A 13106-nucleotide genomic window follows, 5' to 3' on the forward strand; every position below is an offset into this window, starting at 1 on the left:
GTGCCATTGTGATGCCGCAGTGTGCCAATGGCTGTCACGACGTGTGGACGCTAAGTGTCTGTTGCATCAAAATGGTGGCGCCCATCTGTACAGGGTGCCGCAATTTTGACGCCCTCGTCATGTGCGAGGGGCATCTGGAAGAGCCATCCCTCGCACATAACGACGGCACCCCATTGCGCCCATCTGTATAGCTCCTTAGAAAGAAAGAAAAATATCTACAGCAGTTGGAAAAAAACCAAATGATGGTGTCATGGGAAAGAAGTTGTGGCCATCTAGGAAAACCCGTAGAGTTAGTTAGCCTGGGATCCCAGGAGAGACATCCAGTCTTAGTGCCTGATATTCCCCACTCTTTCTATAAAATCCCTGTTTTAGGGCTTTTAAACAGTTGATTGATTATTACCATTGTTGTCTTTTTCCCCCCAAAGGGGTATGACACCTGGTGAGGCCGAAATTCATTTTCTGGAGAATGCCAAGAAGCTTTCTATGTATGGAGTTGACCTGCATCATGCCAAGGTACTCTGACCATGATAGATGAAAGCATGCAGCTAGGATCACAGATTTACTCCTACAGTTTTCTCCAAGTTTCCTTTTCACATCTTTTGAAACACGTCTAATTTATGTACTTTGTTTGTACCTCTGTTGTGCTCCTCTCTTTCAGTACACATAAGAATGCTTTGAAAACACAAACCAGATTTCAAACTTGCCTTAAAATAACTTTTTAAAAGTGTTGAGCCATATTCTTTTAGTCTGATAAATTCATATTTGCAATTCTGTAAATCTGTGATCACAAAATAGCAAACCTGACATTTTGTAAGGCTGCAATCCTATATATACTTTAGGCATAAATCCTGTTGGCTTATACTTCTAAGTAAACATGTATAACATTGCACTGTAACATTGCATTTAATAGTCTCAAGTGTATAGGAAAGGAGTGTACCGTATGAAGGTTCCTTCAAACTGGTTGTGCTGCAAGATCAGTTTGTACAGAAATGGTTATGAAATCACTTCACCTCTAAGCCAAACTCTGGGCAAGTGCAGAAAACATACCAGCCAGCCTGTGTGAACATTATTTGAGGTTACTCTGAGAATAATATAAACATTACTAGAATCATTTCATTATGAAAAAATTGACTTCATGTTGGTACACTTTTTGCAGCTATTTAGGATATGAGTCTTTTGAAGTTTATAGCACTATACAGCATGTTGTATAAGAAGTGTGAACTGAAGCTTTTCCAGTATCAAAAATTTATTGTTATAAGATTCTCAGTAAGATCCTTGCAGTGAGCATCTGTCCTTTTGTTTCCTACTCATTTGATTTTTTTCTTGTATTTCTCTTTTCTCCTATGTTTGTTTTTCTTTCTTTCCTACATTCACAATGTTCCCCCTTTCTTATGCATGTGTCATCTGGCAGCGGGAACAGTCATTTTGGTTATCTCCAGCTTAAGCCATTTTAGCAGTTTTGCACTTTACAGGAGGTACCACACGTGGAGGAGGATGTGGCTAATCTCTTAGGAACTAGCGGTTTGTAGAATGCAAAATATCACCAGAGTCCATGGCATGTTAGCAGAGACCGAGAAGCTGTTAAAAGATGAAGGACATTTAGTTTCAGCACCCATATTTGAATTTTGAAAATATAACAGCACTTCACCCTATGACCTGCAATTCTTGATTCCTACCACTTTCCTAATGGAAAGTTTGAGAACACGCTGCTGTCCCCTAATGCAGAATTTGTTGAATGGTCTCTGTAGTGTTAGGACACATGAGAGAATGACTTCATTCCCTACTTTGAGAATTCCTACTGTATTATATGTTGCAGAGCAGCAACTCTTGGTAGGTTTGTACCATTGGCCTGAAGTTTCCCCAAAAGTATGACATTCTTTATGCGATTAGCATAAAGTTTGGTTCTAGAAAATGAGTATCTTTACCATGTGAGTCCCTTAGCATGAATATACCATTAGATCATGGGGCAGCAACTATTGACCTCCTACATGTTAATGGACCTCTCATCAGTACTAATCAGTATAAAGGGATTATGGGAACTGCAGTCCAAAACACCTACCTGGCCACCCTCTCCTTGAAAAAAACAAACCTGTTGTGATGCTTTATGCAGCCTTAGTCACTGTAGTCTTTTCCTTCACTAGTGAAGTACCTCCTGCAGCCCACTACTAGAGCATGGTTACTATGTCCTAAATGGTTTGGCAAACATATGTTGGTTGTTGCAGTGGCTTGGAGAAAGTATTGACATACATCTGCAACCTATTTCAGCAAGCATTTAGAGTCACAGAAGGCAAACCACATGTCAAGAAATTACACTCATACACACCACTGCCCTAAGGCAAGATGTTCTATACATAAATCAATCCCTTTCGGGGAAGCATTTAGGTTTCATGTGCTTCTCATCATTTATCTCCCCTTCTCCCTTTTTCCAGGCCAGCGCTAGGAAGATTCATACCTCCTTTTGCTGCAGTTGGAACAGGAAACTTGGCTCACCAGTAGAGTCCAGTGCTCTTTTTGCTATGTCCAGAGTCAATCATTTCAATTAGTTAAATAAATCTATATTAACAGTAATACATTGGCGCGTTACAGACCGCCCGTTTGGGGCGGCCTGTAAACGGCCCTTTCCCCGCCGGATCGGGGCCTCAGCTGCCACAACGGCAGCCTCCGAGGCCCCAATCCACCGCTTTCCAGGCCACAGGGAAGCTGCAAAAGGCTGCTTCCCCACGGCCTGGAAAGGGGTGTCCTCGGGGCTTCAAGCCCTGAGGACACCTGGCGGCGGCAGGGAGGAGGAGAAAGGGGCCGCTTGGCCCCTTTCTCCTTCGCGTCGCTGGCGCAGCCATGTAAAGGCTGCGCCCAGCGACGCAAAGCTGGAAGGAGCTCTGAAACGGAGCTCCTTCCGGGGCTGCAGAAAGGGCGCTCTAGGTGCCCTCGCACGGCCCCACTACGTCACAACCGCACCGCCCCATTTGGAGGTGGTGATGTTGTGATGGCGGCCCCCGTGTGGAACGGGTGCCGCCATTTTGTACGGACTGGGGCATCACTTCTTGACGCCCCTTAGAAAGGGGCATCACTTCTTGATGCCCCTAACCCTAGTATGGACCCAGTCCATACTTTTATGCCTGTCTGTAATGGGCCTTTATCATCTTGTAATAAACTAAAAGATGTTAAAATACAAAAACAGTATCTCTTTAAATTAATTCATTACCTTTCCATGCAGCTCCAATTTGGGCAGCTCTAAATAATAATAATAATAATAATAATAAATTTATTTATATACCGCCCTTCTTAGAATCAGGGCGGTGTACAACAAAAGGCATACACAATATAATAATACAAACATAATTTAAAAACAGTACAGTACAATAAAAACAATAAAATCCGTGCCAGCTTGACAATGCTGACGGACGGCGGGGGAGGGGAAAGCATTCTGGGGCGAAATAGTCAGGGGTAGGCCTGCTCAAAGAAGTAGGTTTTCAGCCCCTTCTTAAATTGGGCTAGGGAGGTGGCTAAGCGGAGCTCAAGGGGAAGCGAGTTGGGGGCCGAGATGGTGAAGGCCTTCCTAGAGGTGGAAGCTAATCTAGCCTTTGGAACACTTAGAAGTTGCTGCCCAGATGATCTGAGTGTGCAGGGCGGATTATATGGAGAGAGGCGGTCCTCCAGATACCCTGGGCCCAAGCCATTTAGGGCTTTATAGGTAATAACCAACACCTTGTACTGCGCCCGGAAGCGAATAGGCAGCCAGTGAAGATCTTTAAGCACTGGTGTTATATGACTGGCCCTGGATGTACCAGTGACCAGTCGGGCTGCCATATTCTGCACTAGCCATCCCCGGTCACTGCATCAGTCGGAGACATAGAGAAGACTATTTGGGTGTCATCAGCGTACTGATAACCCTGCGCCCCATGTCTCCGGATGATCTCTCCCAGCGGTTTCATGTAAATGTTAAAAAGCATGGGAGACAGAATGGCTCCTTGAGGGACCCCAGATGTTAGGGCCCTCCTATCGGAGCACACGTCTCCCAGCTGCACCATCTGGAACCTCCCGGAGAGGTAGGATTGGAACCACTGGAGCGCAGTGCCCCCGATACCCACCTCCGCCAGGCGTTCCAGAAGGATACCATGGTCTATGGTATCGAAAGCCGCTGAGATGTCTAAGAGCACTAACAGGGACACACTACCCCTGTCCATGCCCAGACGGAGATCATCGACCAAGGCGACCATGGCAGTCTCAACTCCGTAACTCGCCCGAAAGCCGGTTTGAAATGGGTCTAGATAATCCATTTCATCCAAGATCGATTGAAGCTGGATTGCAACCGCCCACTCGATCACCTTCCCCAAAAATGGCAATAGCGAGACTGGCCGATAATTGTTATGCAACAGGGGGTCGAGGGAGGGCTTTTTTAACAAAGGTTTTACAATGGCCAATTTCAAATTAGTTGGAAATTGCCCTTCCCTCAAGGATGTATTGATAATCCGGCGTAACAGTGAAGTTACTGCCGGTCCCCCCTGTGCCGCTAGCCATGAGGGACAGGGATCGAGAGAGCAAGTTGTCTTCCTAACACTTCCAAGGATCTTGTCCACATCCTCGGTACTGACAGACTCAAACTGATCCAGTACAATGGAGTCCACGGAAGCTCTGGATGCCTCTACTCTTGGTTCTGCTCTAATACTGGCTTCAAGACCTTCGCTTATCCGAGAGGTTTTATCTGCGAAGAAGTTGTTAAATTGGTCACAGCAGGCCTTAGTAGGTTCAAGGATCTGGTTCGGGGCAGGAGGGAGCTGAATTAGCTCCCTGACCACCCTGAACAACTCTGCTGGACGCGACTCCGCGGATGTGATATATGCACGAAAGAACGAGTTCTTTGCTGCATCGATCGCCTCTCCGTAGTCCTTCAAAAGGTCTAGGAGAGCCTTGTCGGGTAAGCGCTGGTGTTTTCGCCAGGCATGCTCTAGCCGTCGCAGTACCCGCTTCCTTGCCTGGAGGTCTTCCGTATACCACGGCTTCTTTTTGGAAGCAGGCCTGAGAGGACGCTTGGGAGCGATACTGTGTATAGCCCTGGAGAGATCCGTGTCCCAGATGTTGGTCAGGGCATCAACAGAGTCGCCGTCATTTCCGACCATAAACCCCTCGAGAGCTTCCTGGAACCTTTTGGGTTCCATCAGCCTTCGAGGGTGGACCATTCGAATAGGTCCGCCACCCCCGGGAGGGATGTGGGTAGAAGCCTTGATCTTTGCCTCCACCAGGAAATGATCCATCCATGACAAGGGGGAAATATTGGTTATTTCCACCCACGGAATTTCCATGTCTGTACAAAAGACCGTATCAAGTGTATTACCCGCAGAATGCGTCGGACCCGAGACCAGTTGAAACAGGCCCATGGAAGTCATGGTATCCATGAATTCGCGAGCCGCACCGGATGGAACATAGTTGGCCGCGAAGGGGATGTTGAAATCACCCAGGACAAGTAGCCTGGGTGATTCCAGCAGCAGCTCCGAGACCAACTGTGTCAGCTCGTTAAGGGAGTCTGTTAGCGCACGGGGTGGTCGATACACCAACAAAATCCCTAGACTGTCCCTGGCCTTCAGGGTCAAGTAAATACACTCGATGTAGGAAGTTTGACGAACATGGTTCCTGGAAAGAGACAAGGTGTTCTTATGGATCAAAGCAACACCCCCCCCCCGCCCACCTAACCTGGTCTGGTCCTTCACTGAGTACCCGGCTGGTAGGGCCTGAGCCCACACTGCTTTCCCTTCAGGCCCAAGCCAGGTCTCAGTTATGCAAGCCAGGTCACAGTTGTTGTCCTCGAGCAGGTCGTGAATGATGTGGGACTTGTTTTTAATGGACCTGGCATTGCACAGGAGCAGAGACAGGGTTTGTGGTACGGTTGGAATGACCCTCAGGTCCCTTTGGTTAGGAGGGGGACAGGAAGGAGAGATAGATATTAAGCATCGATCCCTCCTTCCCCTGTAACGTAAGTCCGCACTCCTACTGCCATACCTCCCCCTGCCCCACACTAGCTCAATAGGAGCTCCGCTAGCACTAGAAGAATTACCCTCTGCCTCCCCAGCCAAAACATTCCCCACATCCATATCCTCCCCCTCCCCCTGCAACGCCGCAATGAGGACAGAGAGAAGACACCAGAGTCATTCTCTGTCTAGTGCTGGCACAGGATGTCCCCAAGCTCTAGCGCAGTTGGTAATAGCGCAACTGCGGAGTTGTAAAAGTCTGGCAACAGTCCGTGTGCGGTCTCCTGAGTAGCCTCTCAGCTTGGCTTGGAGCTGGCTGGTGGTGAAAGAGCAGGGCAGAAGAAGCCTCAGAAGCCTTGGCCCCACCCCCTGTCCAAGTTCCTTGCCTTTAGCTGCTGCCCTGGTGGAAAAAGGCACAGGCACACACAGAGTAGCCTCTCAGCTTGGCTTGTATATATAAATTTAGTAGTTATAATGACTACATGTATATTTGTCCCAGTATGTAGTTCTAGCAAGTAATGTCTAGGTACTGGCCCCTTACGAAGGAATATAGTTGGCAGTTAAATAGGATATGCTCCTGCTTGGAATTTAGGAAGAAAATGTATTGACCTGCTCCTCTTCTGCTTCTTATCCTTGGTATTGACTTGGCATCAACCAACAGGATCTAAGGATTTGCTCTGAATATTCTCCTTACTTTCCACTGGTAGTAGGTTTGTTTTTTAAAATCCACTAATTCAACTATCTCTTTTATTTCCTGCCCTGGCTTCTGTTCAGGATTCAGAAGGCATTGACATCATGCTGGGCGTTTGTGCCAATGGCCTCCTCATTTATAGGGACAGGCTGAGAATAAATCGTTTTGCTTGGCCCAAGATTCTGAAGATTTCCTACAAGAGGAGTAACTTTTACATCAAAATTCGACCTGGTGAAGTAAGCATCTCCTGTTCAACACACACACACACACGCACAGAGAGAGAGAGAGATTTTTTGATGCAACAAAGTGGGTGAAAGAAAGAAAGAAAGAGTTCACTCTTCAGCAAATAATTTATTGGATCAATAGGCATGAATTCATTCTTGGGGAGAATCTCAGTGTTGGAAAAATCAATTTTCTCATCTGGTTAATGAATGTTAGATGCTTCCACAGATTTTGACTTGGCTTAACAGCCAACCATTATTTGTGGTTGTCACTTGTTCCTCCCTTCCCTTGAGTGCTTTGAGATCAGATAGAAGATGGATGGGGCTGGTCTTTTATTTTGCATTAAGTTTCAGAAAATAGAAGCAAGCACAGGGACTTTCACCACTTCTGTTTTCTCTGAGGCCCAGTACAAAACAAAACAAGACTCTGACTTTCCCCTCTACACACAGAGAGGATGTGATGGAAGGGTCTTTCATCTTAGTGTTTATTGTACTTTGGAAAAAGAAAAATGCTATAGCAATCCCTTTCACTGCAACTTCTTTCTTCAGTAATTCAAATAAGCTTTTAGTGATACTAGTCAAAATCCACATTGCACCACTATTTCAACTTTCCCTCTTTACCAGGCTTTCTATGATAAGGGAATATGAAAAAAGAGGGAAAGAGCAAGGGAAAGACTGTGGATGGCTGTATGTGGAAGATGACAATGTGAATCCTTGATAAAATTCAGTGAATGAAGCAGAGTTATTGTACAATAAAAGCAGCATTATCAAAGTACCCTTTTCCTGAATTCTCAGGGTTTCTGTGTGTAGGCCTGAAGACCTGTGGTTAAATCCAGTTGCTAGCTCCATCCAAAGTAGACCCGATGAAACAATGGAATTTACATGAATGTTAATTTACCAAACTCCTATTAATTCAAGGTGGGATTAACATTTGTATTTTGGTCTTTGGTAAAGGGTGCTGTAAACAACCCTGTCCTTCTACAAGATGGATAAATGGATGTATTGGTTCTGGAAACCAAGAGGTTGGAGGAGTAGAATCTTTGTTCAGGGTGATCACAAAAGGGGCAACCAGAACAACAAGGGCAGTTGCCATTGGCCACTTACTTTATAGATTTCTGAAACTGAAAAGGTCCAGTGTATAGTAAAGTTAACTTTTCTGAGAGCCTTGTTTTGCTGCCCATGGCACAGCTTGGTAGGGGCTGACAGTTCTTGACTAATGCCTAGTCTTTTGCTTCTTCCATTTTCAGTATGAGCAGTTTGAGAGTACAATTGGCTTCAAGTTGCCCAATCATCGTTCAGCCAAGAGACTCTGGAAGGTTTGCATTGAGCACCACACATTCTTCAGGTGAGACAGTGGGAAAATACCAACATTTTATCTTATATGGAGAGCTGCTGCAGATAAGAGTGGAAGGCCTTGAATATAGACATTTAGCAACTAAGTGACATTGCACAACTCACAGTCTCTCAGTCTGTCCTGGTTTACAGGATTATTATGTAAAATATAAAACAAACATTTTAGCTCACTTAGAAAATTACCAAACTAAGCACCCTGGAAAATAGGGTCACTCCAAACATCCAAACAGAATGACTACCTGAAGAATTTCAGGCATAATGTATGATCCCATCCTGGCTCCTGATTCAGTTTCCTTTTAATTATCATCCTCATTCTGCAGCTGAGAACATGCCTCTGCCTGCTTTATTATTATCCAAAAGAAGGCACAGCATTTACATTTACCGTATATACTTGACTGTAAGTCGAGAAATTTATGCCCCAAAATGGACTCCAAAATCAAGGATCGACTTATGAAAGGGTCAGTAGGTTACTACTGCTGATAAGGTTAATAAAAAAAAGTGCCCACTTTGTGGCCAAGTAAACAGCTCCCTGTTTGACTCTCGGCACCGGCAGCCTCTCCTCTCTCTGCGAGAGAGAGAGAATGTGTGTGTGTGTGAGAGAGAGATCCTTCAGCCTTCCCTCGCAGCTGGAGCTAAAAGGAGCTACTGAGGGATGCAGAGAGAGGGAGCATGCCCAGGCTTGGACCCCGTTTTGCAAGCCATGGGTCTGGAAATGCTAGGCTTAAAAGTAGGGAGAAAACAAGGCTGGTTGGTGTCCTTTTTTTATTTTGCAAGCCATGAATCTGGAAATGCTGGGCTTAAAGGCAGGGAGAAAGCAAGGCTGGTGTCCTTTTTTTTGCAAGCCATGAGTCTGGAAATGCTGGGCTTATTATTATTATTATTATTATTATTAACCTTTATTTATAAAGCGCTGTAAGTTTACACAGCGCTGTACATAATTTTTTTTTTTTTTTTTTAGTCAGACGGTTCCCTGCCCTCAGGCTTACAATCTAAAAGACACGACACAAAAGGAGAAGGGAGTGGTGGTGGGGAATAGGATCAGGTCCAGCAGATCTTTTCCACCTCCGAGGCCTGGACCAAGGCAGATGGACTGGAGGCTTGGCTTCTTGATGGATGGTTAGAAGGAGGCTTCCTGGGTCGGAGAGGGGCTCACCTCTGGGAATGCTTCTCTAAACAATATAGTCTTTAATTCAGTTTTGAAACTGGGCAGAGAAGTGATGAGGTGTGCATGTGGGGGAAGAAGGTTCCAGGAGTAAGGGGCAGTAAGCGAGAAGGGACGAATTCGGGAGGGGGCAGTGGTAGTCCTACATTGTGACAGGAGACCCTGACTACCAGAGCGGAGGGTGCGAGTAGGAATGTAAGGAGAAAGAAGGTCAGATAAGTAAGGAGGGGCCAACCCATGGAGGGCTTTGAAAGTCAGTAACAAAAGCTTGTACCGGATGCGAAAGGGGAAGGGGAGCCAATGAAGGGAGGATAAAAGAGGAGAAACATGGTCAAAGCGGCGAGCGGATGTGACAATACGGGCAGCTGAATACTGAACAGATATTAAAGGATGGAGGTGTGAAAGAGGAAGCCCTGTTAGAAGGAGGTTACAATAATCTAGTCGCGAAACCACTAGGGCATGGACTAGAGTCTTGGCAGTAGAGATTGAGGGGAATGGACGGATCTTGGCAATGTTGTGGAGAAAGAATCTACAGGTCTTGGCGGTGGCCTGGATCTGGGGAATAAATGACAGAGAAGAGTAAAAAATGAAGCCAAGACTGCGGGCTTGATGAACCGGTTGAATAGAAGTGTCGTCGACAGAAACAGAAAAGGAATAATGAAGGGTGGGTTTAGGTGGAAAGACGAGAAGCTCAGTCTTAGACATGTTGAGCTTCAAGCGCCGAAGCCGCATCCACTGAGAGATGGCAGTCAGACAAGAAGAAACTTGCTGTTCAAGCCCCGTCGAAAGGTCAGGGGTGGAGAGATACAGCTGAGTGTCGTCGGCATACAAATGATAGGAGAAACCAAAAGAACTGATGAGTTTACCTAGAGACAGTGTGTATAGAGAGAACAGAAGGGGACCCAAGACAGAGCCCTGGGGAACTCCAACAGATAGCGGAACAGAGGATGAAGTCTGACCACCCGTGACCACTGCAAAAGATCTATCTGACAAGTAAGATTTAAACCAGTTGAGAGCAGAGTCGGCGAACCCAAGGTCAGAAAGTAAATCAACCAGGAGACAGTGATCAACAGTGTCAAAGGCTGCAGATAAATCGAGAAGAATGAGAATAGAGTAGAGGCCGTTTGCCTTGGCCCGCAAGAGATCATTTGAGATCTTGGTGAGGGCTGTCTCTGTAGAGTGCCGTGGGCGGAAGCCAGATTGGAAGGGGTCTAGGATGGAGTTGGCTTCAAGAAACTTAATACAGCGAGAATAAACGACCCGTTCTAGGACCTTAGAAAGAAAAGGAAGAAGAGAAATTGGACGATAGCTAGACAAAGAAGAGGGGTCGAGAGAGGGTTTCTTCAGAATTGGGGAAACGAGAGCATGTTTGAAGTCAGAAGGGAAGGAACCCAAAGAGAGAGAGAGATTAAAGATATAGAGGAGCGAGGGCAGAAGAGAAGGGGCTATAGAGATTAGGAGACGAGAGGGAATAGGATCAAGAGAACAGGTAGTAGGTTTGGAAGAATTTAGCAGCTTAGAGAGTTCATCCAGAGAAACAGGGGGAAACACAGAGAGTTTATCAGTAGAAGGTACCAGGAGGTTAGTGGTAGGGGGCAAGTCGGGAGGAACTATTTCAGATCGAATAGTAGTGACTTTTGTGATGAAGTAGTTGGCGAAGTCAGTGGGGGAAAAAGATGAGAAGACAGGGGGAGAGAGAAAGGCAGGGAGAAAGCAAGGCCGGTGCTCCCCCCCCCGCTTTTTTTTTTGCAAGCCATGAGTCTGGAAATGCTGGGCTTAAAGGCAGAGAGAAAGCAAGGCTGGTGTCTTTTTTTTTTTTTTTTTTGCAAGCCATGAGCCTGGAAATGCTGATGCAAAGAGGTTTGTGTGTATGCACCCAGACTTGTTTCCCCATGCTGATACTGTGACCCTTGAGAGAGGTTCAAAGAGGGAGATGTAGAGAGGGAAGTGGTGCTTTGTTTCCCCCTTTAGATCTTTTATAACATGCCCTTGACTTATCCACGGGTCATATCAAAATCTATGATTTTGGCCTCAAAAACTGCCCTCGACTTATACATGAAGTCGACTTATACATGAGTATATACGGTACGGCTGGCCATTCTTGTGAAGTTTTCCAGACACTCGTAGGTCTAGATCTGCCTGTTCTGTCCCCTTTCCCAAAGTATTAAGCAACTTGTAAATGACTTCTCATAAGCTACATCTTATGACAAAGTTCTGTACATTACACCATCAATTGATGTGGGAGGAGAATGTGGTGTCTGCTGCTTGAATCAATATTTTAACATTTATTTTAAAATGAGAAAATCTTCCAATTTTTTGGTCCACAACTATGAAGATGAGCTGGAAACATGAGCAGTACCAGACAAAAAGCCAAAAGTGACCATGGCAGAACTTCCAAGAGACAGGAATGCCCTTTCCTATGACAAGCAAAAACAATTGCACACAAATCTGCCTGACTGGTTTAGATGAGCAAAATTGGGCTTTATACACATTATAGTCAAAGATGGGGGTGGCTGTATTAGCTCCTGTTTCTAAGACTGTGACTGTGTTATCTACTATTGTCTGCTTATGTATCTTTGGTCCATCCTTGATGGATATTTGCCAGGGAGGATATAAATAAAAGAACAACAAATGTGTCTGAGCAGTATTAAAGGAGCAAAGGTTTTGAGACATCATTTTTCTTTGTCTTTCTGGCCCCATAATTTCAGATTTTCTACTTCTGTCTTCATCTGAAACATTTCCTGTCACAACAGACATCAAGACATATTCCCACATCTGTCACCCTGTAGATTTTCTGTGACATCCATTGCCATTTAACACAAAAGCATCTGACAGAACATCTATGGATCCATTTAGGAGCTTCGTTTAGATGATAATAAACATCAAGTGTGACTGGTTGTGGGTTTCAATCTTGGCTAAGCCTCCACACAGTGCAGGGAAATCTTTCTTTTTCCTATAGTTCTTCTCCCAGTTGAGCATGAATAGAAATTTTCATTAACTAGGTTTTTAGTGAATTTATCCAGTTCATAATCTCTGCATTTATTAATGTGGGCAAATGCATGTCTGAGTTTTTTTAATAATAAACAACACTTTATTTTTCATAATAAACAACATGTATCATAATTCATCTTGCATTAGGATTTAACAAACCTGCAAGTGCAGCACCTCTGTCTGTAGCTGGAACGAGCTATTATTCCAGTCCATATAATGATGCGAGACCCAGCAGTTGGGTGAAAAGAATCAGGAAAAAAAGACTAATCTTTTCACAAATCCTCAAGTGCTTTATACCAACCCTATATTTACACTGATGGAATTACAGATGTTTGGAAGCAGATGTTGTCATAATAACAGAGCCTGCTAAGAGCGGATATACTTGTGGCAGTGAACATGCTTCTGTCCCAATGAGCTGTGTCAGCAGATGTCTGCTTATTAAACCAACATGCTATGCTGGCACAAGACTTGTGTGTATTCCTGGCCTTCATCTTGCTCCTGTTTAGTTATGACCCTCCCCACACTAACCAGTTATTAACACCTCATAAATCTCTGAGGAATGTGTAGGAGAGATAGCTCTGGTTTGTCATGAGCAAACTTTCTACAAATTGCATTAGGTTAATTAAATAGTTAAGAGCATCTTAAGCAACATAGGTGAGCCTGGTTCTTTTTAAGATTTTAGTTGAAATTAGAAAAGCCAACATATCTGTCCCAACATATTCTGA

The 13106-nt window shown here is 44.9% G+C and overlaps 1 protein-coding gene and 1 long non-coding RNA gene across 17 annotated transcripts in view; one reads left to right on the plus strand and one right to left on the minus strand.

Annotated features, from left to right (window-relative positions):
- The window catches only part of EPB41L1 (erythrocyte membrane protein band 4.1 like 1), a 304150-nt gene that overhangs the window by 244216 nt on the left and 46828 nt on the right, over positions 1-13106 (plus strand). For all 16 annotated transcript variants that reach the window (XM_042466080.1, XM_042466083.1, XM_042466085.1 and 13 more), the window contains 3 exons: positions 426-513; positions 6738-6890; positions 8123-8220. In XM_042466080.1, coding sequence (XP_042322014.1) covers positions 426-513; positions 6738-6890; positions 8123-8220 — 339 coding nt within the window. The remainder of the gene's footprint in view (positions 1-425; positions 514-6737; positions 6891-8122; positions 8221-13106) is intronic.
- Positions 640-13106, minus strand: part of LOC121929986 — a 28853-nt gene continuing 16386 nt past the window's right edge. Inside the window, exon 3 of the long non-coding RNA XR_006103790.1 lies at positions 640-1578. This is a non-coding gene — a long non-coding RNA (uncharacterized LOC121929986). The remainder of the gene's footprint in view (positions 1579-13106) is intronic.

This window comes from Sceloporus undulatus, chromosome 4, assembly GCF_019175285.1.
Source record: "Sceloporus undulatus isolate JIND9_A2432 ecotype Alabama chromosome 4, SceUnd_v1.1, whole genome shotgun sequence".
Classification (NCBI taxonomy): domain Eukaryota; kingdom Metazoa; phylum Chordata; class Lepidosauria; order Squamata; family Phrynosomatidae; genus Sceloporus; species Sceloporus undulatus.